Source organism: Amblyraja radiata, chromosome 6, assembly GCF_010909765.2.
Source record: "Amblyraja radiata isolate CabotCenter1 chromosome 6, sAmbRad1.1.pri, whole genome shotgun sequence".
Classification (NCBI taxonomy): Eukaryota; Metazoa; Chordata; class Chondrichthyes; order Rajiformes; family Rajidae; genus Amblyraja; species Amblyraja radiata.
Genome location: NC_045961.1, coordinates 52,488,129 through 52,502,092, shown reverse-complemented (window position 1 = coordinate 52,502,092; position 13,964 = coordinate 52,488,129). Strand labels below are relative to the sequence as shown.

Below are 13,964 nucleotides of genomic sequence, written 5' to 3'. Positions count from 1 at the left end.
ACTCTACTTCTAGTACTGGAGGGTAGTGAGGATCTACTACTACAACCCAGTCATGAAGGATCAGAATTCTGAGCAACTTAAAGGGGTGGTGTACCATGTATCTGCTGTCATTGCCCTATTTGGTGTGAAAAGTGCTAAGTAGCCTCAGCAAGAAACTGGAATTAATTCTGTTAATTGCACACATATGTTGTGTGAAAATCATCAAGCCAGTTGCATGGGGTGCCAACTCTTGTGTTTCTAATATGGTATCTATGATGCAGCTAGTAGTACAGTTGCTTCACAACAATGAAGACACAGGTTCAATTCTGATGTTGGGTGCCATCTGTGCGAGTTTGCATGTTCTACCTGTAACCATGTGGGTTGCCCCTTGGTGTTACGGTTTCCTCCCACATACGAAAGACGTGCTGCTTTGGAGGTTAATTTACCTCTGCAAATTGCCCTAATTTGTACGGAGTGTACCCACAAGTGGAATAACATAGAACTACTGTGAATGGGTGATCGAAGGCCAGAATGGGCCCATTTCCATGCTGTAACTTTCAATCACTCTTCTGCTGCCCCAAAATGCTAGTTCTTACAGTGCAGGTCAAGACTCTATCTCCACCAAGAGGCTGGGTTGCAGCTGGACAGCATGATTCCAGGCTGCATTGGGCCCCTCCCAAAACAAGTGATTGTCTACACTGACCAGTGTATCTAACGTCCAGGCTTGCCAATCGTCAAAGATGAGTTTAGATATTCACAAACATACAAAACTAGTTATAAATAATTGTTATTTAAAAGTTAGTCATACAGCATGGAAACAAGGCCTTTGGCCCAACTTGCCACCAACCAACATGCCCCATCTAAAGTAGACCCACTTGGCCCATATCCTTCTAAGCCTATCCTATCCATGTGCCTGTCTAAATGTCTCTTAAATGTTATGATAGTACCCGTCTAAACCTGTATAAATCAGCCCTTCATTCTCCTGCCCTCCAAGGAATATGTGTTAAGACTTAAAACACCCACATAATCAATTAAATAAAATAAAAATGCTAACTTGCCTTTCCCTCAGCATCCAATTTCTGGTGCTGCCAGTGGAAGCATTTGATAATAGTTTAGATAGGCATGTTTATGTCTAGAGATACAACATGGTAACAAGCCCTTCAGCTCACCGAGTCTATACCGACCATTGATCACCCATACACTAGTTCTATATTATCTTACTTTTGCATTCAACACACTGGAGGCAATTTACAGAAGCCAATTAAACTACAAACCTGCACGTCTTCGGAATATGGGAGGAAACCAGACGGAGCACTCGGAGGAAGCCCATGGGGTCACAGAGAAAACCAACAAACTCTGTACAGGCAGCACCCATAGTCAGGATCTAACCTGGGTTTCTGGCACTGTGAGGCAACAGCTCTACCACAGTGCCCCTGTACATGATATGCAGGGAGTAGAGAGAGAGAGAGAGATGGCAGGCAGTGGAGATGAACAACATTATATTTGCCGCAGACATTGTGGGCCAAAGGGCCTGTTCTGTTCTATGCTCTATTTATGTTTGTTCCTCTGTTAACTTAATTGGGTGCACAGTACTTAATATACCATGGGTTTTTCACCAAGTGGCATATTTCCCAGCCATACTCTGCTGGGGAAGCATATCCCATTGAGGAATAAACAGTACTCCCCACAGGATAGATTCCCAGAGATCTCTGCAGAAGTCAATCCCATGATTTAAATCAAGCTCTTTCCAAAAGTTTAGAACTTACTGTTTTATAGATGTTACTATCACAAACAAAATTTGGCTAGACTTGAATTCTGGTATTCTTTATTAAAATACTGCTGTACATACAAAAGTTTAAATCAGGTGGAAACATTTAGCACAGAGGAGGGGACAAAACAGACAAAACTGATTAATTTGTGGTAGCTGGTTTAAGGAATTTCTTCTTTACAAAAATAAACAAAATAAGGCCAAAGTTGAACACACGGGGTATGTTTACAAGGTTTTCTTACAAAAAAAACTCACCTATAGAATATATAAAAAAATTATAGTAATACATATGCAGGTTGTTTTAAACTGTGTTAGCCAACTGAAAACCCTGTCTATAATTGAAAAGATTTTCAAAGAATACATGATTTCAAAAGTTGAAGTCACCATGTGATTTCAGGGGCTGACACTGGATCATCAAAAGGTAGCATGTTTTCCATGATGCACTTTAAGCCTTTATAACATTTCTTGAAATAGCTGATCACTAATTAAATGGGCAGATGCCCAAGATTTCATCTTAAGAAATCAATACCAACTTAAAAGCCCAATTTGTAAATATTCTTAAATGCAGGAACTGTTTGGACCATTTGGAACTCTCCAAATCTACACCTATGGATTAATTTTACAGGTGTATACCTAAAATCTCATGATGACTAGAGATAGTAAATATAACAACATGGAATAAAAAAATGTCTGTCCTTGCATACAAATGCTAACTTGGATTAGATCGTGAAAGTAGTTGAATGAATATTGTGGGCATTTAGCTACTCACTGAAATTATGTTAGAAGCAAGAAGACACAATTATCATTTTTTTTCTAATGCAGATGATTTTTTTTTGCTTTTGATAATCCAGAGGCAGTGTGCTGGTTGAGTTTACGACAAAACTGAAGCCCCTCGTACTTCTGCCTATTACCACAAAATTGGTCCGTACTACGAATGTGAGAAAGCCAAGCGCACACTTAACAGTCAGATGATCCCCTTTGAGCAATCATTCACAAATATGGAAACAAGAAACTTTTGAAATGCACAGAATGATATAAATACAGTATTTCTTCTCATTATGTCAGAATACCATTTAATTTTTTTTTTAATGGTTTTATATAAAAGAATGCATTTTTCCCAAAACATACAAAAAACAGCTGCTTCTGTCAAACAGATGAGCTCTTGACATGACTTTACTTAGGACGTTATCCTTGAAAGAACATAAAGTGTCCTCAATTCATTTAAAACTAAAATGGGGAAACATTGTGATTGCTTGTACTGCTAGCTTATAGGCCAATTTGCACAGGAGGCATACGTGTGTCAAAATCATAGATATACATAGACCTTTCCTGTTAATTTTAATAAATGGTGCTACCCAGTCATCAAATAAACATAGGTTCAAATAAGCATGAATATTTTTGCCAATATGCAGAACTTTATGCTGTTAACATTGGACTAACAAGAAAGAATGTTCAACTGCAAAGACTGCATTGCTCCATACTCCGTTTAAGCAATCGTTTGCATTATATATAAAGCAACCAGTGCTATAGAATATTTAATACTGGGAAGAAAAGATGTACTTCACAGTCATTACATTGAATTTATTTTCTTTATATCCACATCTCCAGATTGTCCCAACAATTTGACAGTCATATAATGACTTCTAGTTTAAACAAATCTGCATCAAGTTTTGATATGTTCCGCTTATTTCACCAAATGGATATATTTCAATAAATGACAATACATTTAGAATTTGATTCTGCAAATGAAATAATTTCTCCAAAAAGTGATACAGTTTATAATCCTACAAAACCGAATCGTCATACTTCAGGTAGTTCCAGATATCCATAATTAGTATGACTAATTGCAAAGCCAATTTTGGGGCAAACAGTATTGTAAAAGGCACAGCAGTGCACAATCCTTCCAAAATGAAGTAGTTCAATTGCACAGGTTACTATTGTCAAATAACTGCTGCTTTTATGTTAATGTACTTAAAGTTCCTTTTCGTTTTCATATCCAGTGTAAAGTACCCTAATAAAGCTGCTGTTCAAATAATAGAACTTTATACAAAATTAAATGGTACATAACAAAATTTAATCCACTCCTGAGATTTCAGGCATTGAACTCAATTTAAAAATTAGTCTCCTATAAAAAAAAGCTTGCATAAATGTAGAGCCATTTTACCTGTTTATTACTTACACTGAATTTGTTTTTAAAAAAAGGCGCTGGTAGCTGTATGAAGCAAAAAAAGCTACTTTTAAATTTTGTTATGAAAGATGTGTAGCCGTGATAGTTCGGAGATGCCATCAACACCGACATACAGGAGTTGTTTTGTTCCTACAAGTATAGCGTCCATATATTCCACCTGATTTCCATAAAAATATGCTTCTTGTTGTTTGGTTTTCTGAGTGATAGAACTTGGCAGTCAGTCTGAAGGTCCAGCACACCTTTTGCCAGAAACATAACCCATCGGAATGCAGTTTCAAATATCATTTCCAATGGCATTTTCATCTAGTCCTTGCCATAGGTTTGTGTGCAGCAACACCTCCTCAATGTCTTCCTTAGAGGTATACAGTTACCCAGGAAGCAAGTCCAAAGGTAACAAATTTCCCTTATCAAAATTACATGTGGTAAATCCTTAAAGATCACAAGTCCTGAACTTAAAATTAGTGCATAAACACGTGAAAAAATAAAACTGGAATCATCATGCATCTGATGCTGTTTCCCAATTTAAAATAATCTTGACAAACACAGATGGCAGTTCCAACTCCTGTAATATGGACGTTCCTCCTTCAAGTAACAGTGTACCTGACCAACGTGCAAGCAACGCTGCTCATTTACATTTGTCTTTTTAAATGTGAAATGAGATGGCATTAGTACAGCTGTAGTGCAATTAGCTCTTTAAATTGTTCTTCGGAAATATTTTTGCCTGACCACAGCAAATACTACAATTGCCCATTAGAAGCCGCAAGGAGTTCTGAAAAAGCACTTTCAAAGCAGCGCTTCAGATCAGCATATGTCACCACAAGAACACTCTTTTCATCTCTGGAAACAAGACTTATTTTTTCTGGTACACCAGCGTCCAACTGCAAAAAAGTGAAAAGCAAACAGCTAATGTTAATCAGCCTTAAAATGGTGAAAAGCAAATCAGCAAAATTCACAAAATTATGCACTTAAAGAGCTAGTTGTATACATTGATGTCACATAAATTTCACCACAGATATTTTAATCTATTCCCAAATCATAAGTGATTCATTTAAAATATTTTGAAGGTAAGAAAGTGTTGTCTACTGTATGATAAAACACATTTTCCACATTACCTTGTTCAAACAGGAGACCATGTGACTGAGATCAATCCACGGAGTACCTGCTTCAGTCAATTGGTGGAAAAGATGATCTCTAAACAGCTTTAGAAGATATCGGTCACCTGTTTCTGACCAGGTAGGATCTTTTTGGAATCTAGCAAAACAATATGCACAACATTAAGTAGCAAGCCTAATTAATGACCATTCTGAAGGCTCCCAGTGAGAGAACAGTACACCATTCACATAATATAAAGTAACATAGTATTGACTAAGATACAAATATAAATTCCAGTCTTCTTGAAATGGGAATTGAATACCAAATAGGAATAAAACATTGAACAGAATTTTACGCATCAACTAACAGTACTTAATCACTGCAAGGCCCACATAATTAAATGTCTTCATAGCTAAATATCATTTTAATATAATTTTATGCTGTATTGATTACAAAAATATATTCAAATGATTCATAATGTTTTAAGGAAATTAAAATTACAATACAATTTTAAAGAAGTTAATAGATAAATGAATAGCTTAAGATGGGTTTAATATTACATATTAACACATACACATAAATGAACTCAATGTGATGATTACAAATTGGTTTGTTTGCATTAGCAGCACTTAAAGGCAGTGAAATATATACATTTTCAAATTCATTTATTCAGTTATACTTTAGTCTGAATTTTGACTGGAGTGAAAAGGACAATTATCACAGTACAGACGCATCTGCATCTAAATCATGTAGATATTAATACTAACTTTATTTGAAGCTGGTTTAATTAAGTAGTTAGAAAAATCTGATATTTCCACAAATGGCAAAGCACCAGTGTCAACCAGCACAATCTTTCGTTTCAGAAGAACTAAAACTTTAAAAAATAGGTAACTTACCTTCTTGGTTAACTTACCTTGGTTTTTCATGTTTAAGTGTAGTTTTATCTCCATAATCAAATTAAATAATTTATTAATTTAGGAGAACTGATATTTGCCATCACCCTGTAATCTTATCATTTCCATGTGGCAGAGATAGCGAGGAAGAGCAAGCAGAGACATACAGGACAGGCACAGATAGAGAGACTGACTAGGTACATGCAAGAGCCTAGAACCCAGAATCCGGAATAGTGTAGGCTGTAGTAATGCAGCCATGAGTCCATGGTAGAATTCAAAAATAAGCATGAGAACTGAAAGAATTTGAGGCGTTGCCACACTGGAACACAATGTAGGTCACTGAGGCAGGGGTTACGGGCAAATGGGTCTTCATCTGTGGTATACACATCAGATCTCGAGGTGAGCTCTTATTTACGAAAGAAGAGGGACAGAAGTGTACAAGGCGGGGGACACAGCTGAGGTTTGTTGCAAGTGTAGTACAGCAAATGTTACTGTTATCTTATATTCATTATTAAAATGGCATATGCATTATTATCATTTAATACTCGATTCAAAATAGTATACTAGAAGATAGACGGAAAGTGCTGGAGTAACTCAATGCGCCAGGCAGCATCTCTGGAGAAAAAGGATGGATGATGTTTCGGGTCGGGGCCCTTTTTCACAGACTGAATATTGGATATGAGAATCCTGATCACCTTGTTTCTAATTGCACAGAAACACTACAAGAAACAAGTATTCTATACTTATGGCCCATTCTTAGTCACGTGTGTGACCAAAAAGACGAAAAATGGTGGAATACATCTCTTCTAATTCTGAAAGCATTACAGGTATATTGCTTTATACTACATATATAATTCATATTTTTTTCAGTTTATCAAGTGAAATTGTTATGTTATGCTGACAATGTTTGTTATGGGTAAGAGGTCAAATATGACTGGTCACGTGTGTGACAACACACAGAAGCAGCTTGCAAACTCTGTGAATTTTAAGTAGCTAGAATGTTCATATCTTTAGCAGACATGCATTATAGTTCTTTAGGTAGGAAAATAGCAATAATATTAATCTCTTCCAAGAATTTTTTAAAGTATCACTTTGTGGCGACATCTGGTCACGTGTGTGGCATTATGGTTCACTTTCCAAAGAATAATAATAATAAATTTTATTTATGGGCGCCTTTCAAGAGTCTCAAGGACACCTTACAAAAATTGAGCAGGTAGAGGAAAAACATGTAAGGGGAATGAAATAAATAGTAGAGACATGACTAGTACACAAAGTAAAGACAGAATGCAATACAAAACACAGTATGAGGCAATTAATGCACAGATGAAAAGGGACGGGGACGTGGGGCTAAGGATAGGCAGAGGTGAAGAGATGGGTCTTGAGGTGGGACTGGAAGATGGTGAGGGACACGGAATTGCGGATCAGTTGGGGGAGGGAGTTCCAGAGCCTGGGAGCTGCCCTGGAGAAGGCTCTGTCCCCAAAACTGCGGAGGTTGGACTTGTGGATGGAGAGGAGACCGGCTGATGTGGATCTGAGGGACCGTGAGGGTTGGTAGGGGGAGAGGAGGTCAATGAGATATGGGGGGGCCAGATGGTGGAGGGCTTTGTAGGTGAGGATCAGGATTTTGTAGGTGATCCGGTGGGAGATGGGAAGCCAGTGAAGTTGTTTGAGGACTGGAGTGATGTGATGCCAGGATTTGGTATGGCTGATGAGTCGGGCGGCTGCGTTCTGGACCAGTTGGAGTCGGTTGATGTAGGTGGAGCTGATGCCAAGGAGAAGTGAGTTGCAATAGTCCAGTCGGGAGGAGATGAAGGCATGGATGAGTCTTTCAGCAGCGGGCGGTGTGAGAGAGGGTCTGAGTTTGGCGATGTTGCGGAGATGAAAGAAGGAGGTTTTAATGACATGGCGGATGTGAGGCTCAAGGGAGAGGGTGGAATCAAAGATCACGCCAAGGTTGCGGGCCTGGGGAGATGGGGAGACAGTGGTGCCGTCGATGGTGAGAGTGGGGTTATTGATTTTGCTGAGTGTGGCTTTGGAGCAGACATTTTAAAGAGCCCATTACTGAACCAAACATCAGATGTTGGACATTTGAATTACAAGCACCATTCAGCCACACTAGCTGGATGTGGGTCAAAACATTGTCATAATTTGTATCTAGAAAACCAAATAGTATGGTGTACAATGAGAAATTAGATGTGATTGAAAGATCTTAAGTACTCACCATTTAGTTTTAGAGATATATAATGCGGAAACAGGCCCTTCGGCCCACCAAGTCCGCACCGACCAACAATACCCGTTCATTAACACTATCCTACACACACTTTGGACAATTTACACTTATACCAAGCCAATTAACCCACAAACCTGTACATCTTTGGAGTGTGGGAGGAAACCGAAGATCTCGGAGAAAACCCACGCAGGTCACGGGGAGAACGTACAAACTCTGTACAGAGAGCATCCGTAGTCTGGATCGGACCTGGGTTTCCGGCGCTACAACCGGTGTAAGGCAGCAACTCTACTGCTGCGATACCGTGCCGCCCTTAATTTCTCCAGCAACAAATCAAAATTCAATTATTTTATTTTATTCCACTGTCCTTAATTACTGAGCTAACCCATTGAGCCTTGTTAGAATCACACAACCTAATTAGCTGAATGCTCAGAGAATTTACAGACCTAGACCAAATGAGAGGTGATAGTCAAGAGTGGAAAAAGTAAGAAGGGGGGAAAGAGAGGGGAACAATAACCCTACAGCATTTTCTGCTGAGAGCTTCCGTAAATAAAGCTTACTCTGGCCTTTCATTGATTGTTCCCAGTTTTGCTAGCAGCCTAAACAGCCTTCCATTTTGTACCTCCTGCAAGAGAGAAAGGGAAACAGATTAAAACAGAATCTAATTATTATTTCGCTGAACCATAGTTGTTCTAAAGTGTAGATGTAACTGGCTTTAACCATGCAAAAGTAATTAATAGAAATAGAAATAGAAATACCTTTTGAAAAACATTTAAAGCAGAAAAGGGACCTTTTGTGGGACCTTATCAAATGCATGTACGATAGTGCCCTCTGGTGGTATCTGTATAGACTCCACACAGAGACCACCAGAGGCCAGTATTGAATCAGATCACTGTAGCAGTGTTCAAAAAGGAACTGCAGATGCTGGAAGATCGAAGGTACACAAAATTGCTGGAGAAACACCTGTGGAAACACCGGTCCCGGAGTCTAAATACTGCAGCAACCAAATGTGCTTAGCCCTGGCAAAGCATTATCCCGGAGTCTTGCCACAGCCGTAGAAACCTCTATCAGAGTCCCTAAACATACAGCTCCCTTTCACTGTCTAAACTTTGATCTTCCCTGCTGTATAACAGTGCCAATCATTGTGGGTATAGCTATATAGTGCAATGATTTCTTCCCATGCTATCTCATCATTTAAATCTGATGGGCAATTTCAGTTATAGGTCTAATAAAGACTACTTTGGTGTGGAAATAATTATTTAGTAGAATAATTATTCGTGTTTTATTGCTGAGCAATTAAAAGATTGATCGCATGATTAGGTTCAGCACAGCAGTGCAACTTCAGTCTGAAGAAGGGTTTCGGCCCTGAAACGTTGCCTATTTCCTTCGCTCCATAGATGCTTCTGCACCCGCTGAGTTTCTCCAGCAATTTTGTGTACCTTCACTGTAGCAGTGTTGTGCAGCTCTACAAGTTGCACTGCTGTGCTGAACCTAATTCATGCGATCAATCTTTTAATTGCTCAGCAATAAAACACGAATAATTATTCTACTAAATAATTATTTCCACACCAAAGTAGTCTTTATTAGGCCTATAACTGAAATTGCCCATCAGATTTAAATGATGAGATAGCATGGGAAGAAATCATTGCACTATATAGCTATACCCACAATGATTGACACTGTTATACAGCAGGGAAGATCAAAGTTTAGACAGTGAAAGGGAGCTGTATGTTTAGGGACTCTGATAGAGGTTTCTACGGCTGTGGCAAGACTCCGGGATAATGCTTTGCCAGGGCTAAGCACATTTGGTTGCTGCAGTATTCAGTCTGAAGAAGGGTTTCGGCCCGAAACGTCACCTATTTCCTTCACTCCATAGATGCTGCTGCACCCGCTGAGTTTCTCCAGCATTTTTGTGTACCTAAGCACATCTCCGACAGGTACAGGACATTCTAAGCCAGGTGTGTGTGCATAGAGGTCATGGTCCACATTGGTACTAGTGGCATAATGAGGAAGAGAGATGAAGTCCTGCATTTGGGGAATAGATCGGCTAAGTGCAGCCTTTCGCCCAAAGTAAGGGAAGAAAGAGCATAGGTTTATGGTGAGGGGGAAAGATTTAATAAGAAACCGAGGGGTGACTTCTTTTTTATTTACACACACACAAAAGGGTGGGCATATTGGTCAGCATGGGCAAGTTGACCGGTGTTTCCACCTGTATGACTGAGAAATTAGGTTAGGCAAAAAGTTGAAAAGCAGGACTGTTATCTCTGGATCATTCTCTGCCTCACGTGCTAGCAAGGAATGGGAAAATTGGAGTCAAATGCATGACGAAGGAGCTGGTCTAAGAGGGAAGGCTTCAGATATTTGGATCATTGGGATCTCTTTTAGGGCAGGTAGGACGTATGCAAAAATATCTGGTTACACCAGTACTGGAAGGGTACAGTGCTGCATGGAAATTTGCTTCTACTACTTGGGTGAGTTTAAACTAGTGTGGTAGTGTGATGGGAACCAGAACATTGTCAGCAGATGGAGGGTTGACCATGAGATAAAAGAAGAAAACTGTAGATGAATGTACAGCACACTCAACCATCTTTTGCTTTAAAGAATATTATCAATATATAATAAAAGGGATTAGTGGCAGTGAGATGAAAAACAACCAGAACCTTATTGTGGAAGTGTGAGGAACTTAGAGCTAATTCCATTATTCATTACATACTTAATACCAATCTTTTGTTATCAGTGGTGTTTTATTCTTAAATCTTAATAACCCCATACAACACATGGTTTGGAAATTAAACTTTGTAAAACTATTTACTTTGAAGATAATGATTATGGCATTGAATCCAAGATAACCAAAACTGCAATATATTCTATTTGGTTGCTGCAGAATTTTCTATTTGTTTGTAGCTGGCAGTTGTTCAGAAAAAAATTACAGCTTCTAAATATCTAGGCTAAATGACAGTTTGGAAATACCTGCCTCGACTATCTCTTCTGGCAGCTTGTTCCGTATACCCACTACTTTGTGTCAAAAAGTTAACCTTCAGGTTACTATTAAATCTTTCTCCTCTCATCTTACACCTGTGATTTTTGGTTCTTGGGACCCCTCTATGGATAAAAGACTCTGCATTCACCCTATCTATTCCCCTCACAATATTATACATCACTAAGATCACCCCTCTGCCTCCTGCATTCTAAGGAATAAAGTCCCAGCCTGCCCAACCTCAACCTATAGCTCAGGCCCTCAAGTCATGGCAACATACTTATAAATCTTCTCTGCACTCTTTCCAGTTTCACAACATCCTTCCTATAGCAAGGTGACTAAAACTGAACACAATACTCCACCTCATCGATGTCTTGTACAGCTGTAACATAACATCGCAATTTCTATACTCAACACTCTGAGTGATGAAGGCCAACGAATAAAAAGTTTTTTGACCAACCCATCTACCTGTGACACCATTTTCTAATGGACACCAACAACTAATTGCCGGCACTGATAGATTCCTCTGCTCTACAACACTCTCCAAGGCCCTGCCATTCACTGTGAAGGTTGTGCGCTGGTTTGACTTTCCAAAATGCAACACCTCACACTTTTCTGCATTAAACTCCATTAACTGTTTCTCGGCCCACTTGCACAGCTGATCAAAATCCTGTTGTTAACCTTCAATGAATCATAATAATAATCATCTGCATTAGACGGCATCGACCATTCCTGTTAACTTGCCAGCTGATCACAATCCTGCTGTCATTTTCAGCGTGGAAAGCCTGCTTTCTGCGCAAGTAAATGCATTTCGTACAACTATTCATAAAGATAGAATACAGTTTGGCTCTGAAAAATAGGTGTTAAAAAATTAAATTGCTATTGGGCTAGCTGATTATAAAGATTGCTGGTGAGCTTTCAACACTTGCTGAGCCAGTAAAGAGATGCGATCATGTATGAAGCATCTGATCACTAATGAAAATGAGGTGCCATGGAAAATACCCTGCTGCTCAAACCGTTTTTGAAGCTAGATCTTGGTTAACTATCGAGAAGAGACGCCCTATCTTTGTAAGCACAATGAAAGATTAGTTAACAGAGAAACATACTGATGACAATCAGAAAGCGATAATGAACAGAGGTGTCTTGGAGTAGCAAGAACAATGAATGGAACAAGTCATTTCAGGGATAAAATTTCATACAATTTCCTGACTGGATGTGTTTGCTTTTGTATAGAAAGCAAAACTGCATATGTAATGGCATCTACAATGGACATTTTAAAGAAAACCACCACCTTAAATTAGGTATTATAAGCTACTGTTGACTTGTGTGCATGCAAATTAATGCTTGAATTTTTACCTTCATCAAATCATTTTCTATAACATCATTTCTCATCTGTGCAGCATCCAATTGTGTGTAAAATCGTGCACCTATCATTGGCATAATATCATTTACACTGCGTAGCCGATTTTGATCAGTCAACAAATACCTAGAATTTTAAAAAACACAGTAAAGGCGTTAGATACAAGGATGCTGCTTTACAAAAAAGAACAAAGGACAAACGCTGCACATCAGGCACTATCTCTGGAGAACATGGATTGGTAACATTTCGGGCCTGATCCTTCTTAAGACTGATTGTATGGGGGGGTGGGGTAGAAAGCAGGAAGAGAGGAGGGGCAGGAACTAGCCTGGCAAGAAATAGGTGGATACAGTTGGGGGGAGGGGGTTGATAGGCAGATGGTTGGACAAATGTCAGAGATGAAAAGGCAGAAGGTGTGAAACAAGATTGAAGATCTGCAAATTGTGAAGCTAGATGAAGGAATGTAGGTGGAAGGGAAGAAATAGGTGAGAGTCCAGGTGGGACACAGCAAAATCAAACTCTAATCAGTTGAGTCCCATGTATACGGTGCAATACATGCACATTTAAAAAAAAATTCAATTTCTGTTTTAGGCAAGGCTGAGAATCTACGGATACTTTCAATTTGTGTAGAGGTGGCAATTTAATTTCCTTTCAGTTTTCCCGAAACTCGATAGATCTTGGGTGGATTAATGAGCGGAACTTGTACCCATGCAAAAGATCCCCAGTAGTTTGTAGTTGATAATGCAGTACTCAGGTGTTCCACAGGTCTTTCGCTTCATGAATACGCATTTGTGTTTTAATAGATTACGAGTAGATGGGGCTTGATATTGTGGAGCTACTGAGGGCTACAATTATTCTTCATACTGAATATTCCCAAATTCAGTTCCAGGAGATACGAGCTACAATACTGCTTGATTTGCTCTCAATTGCCACAAGTTAGCTACTGCCAGGTACAGGTCCTTCAAAAATTTAAATCAGTTATTTGCTGACATTAGATCAATTTATTTCTTCTCACAAAACAGAAATTCATATTTCCAACTTTTCAGACAAAAAGAATTATCACCAGTGCTTTAAATTATAGAAAACTAACAGATCTGAAATTTGAAATCTATTCTTGTTCTAGTATGCAGCAACTTTTTTGGTGAACTAAACTGTATGTTTCGCTTTCTTCCTGTCCATGAAATGAGACAAGATGACAGCTGCGTATATGAAGTAAGAAAACAAAGTGTTGGCAGAACATACAACCGCAGTTTAGCATATTTCAATGAAAATAGAAGACCAGATTATTCTAATTAAGGAACAGATTTGTCAAGCAACTTACAAAATCAGGTTTTTCAGGTCTGAAGAATAATTAAGCGACACCAAATCCATAGCCTTTTGTATATTCTCTCGCTGGATTCCTGCCACAGAGTTGCATGCTAAGGCCAAAACCACTTTTCCAAGAGATATTAGATCGGCTTGCTGGTGCAGGAATACAAATGGA

At 38.9% G+C, this 13,964-nt stretch overlaps 1 protein-coding gene across 1 annotated transcript in view; it reads right to left on the bottom strand.

Annotated features, from left to right (window-relative positions):
* Positions 1–1,782: 1,782 nt before the first annotated feature.
* Positions 1,783–13,964, bottom strand: part of pan3 (poly(A) specific ribonuclease subunit PAN3) — an 86,945-nt gene continuing 74,763 nt past the window's right edge. Inside the window, exons 14-18 of the mRNA XM_033022836.1 lie at positions 13,803–13,942; positions 12,481–12,610; positions 8,708–8,772; positions 5,048–5,186; positions 1,783–4,813 (exon numbers count right to left, since the gene is read on the bottom strand). Coding sequence (XP_032878727.1) covers positions 4,673–4,813; positions 5,048–5,186; positions 8,708–8,772; positions 12,481–12,610; positions 13,803–13,942 — 615 coding nt within the window. The 3' untranslated portion in view covers positions 1,783–4,672. The remainder of the gene's footprint in view (positions 4,814–5,047; positions 5,187–8,707; positions 8,773–12,480; positions 12,611–13,802; positions 13,943–13,964) is intronic.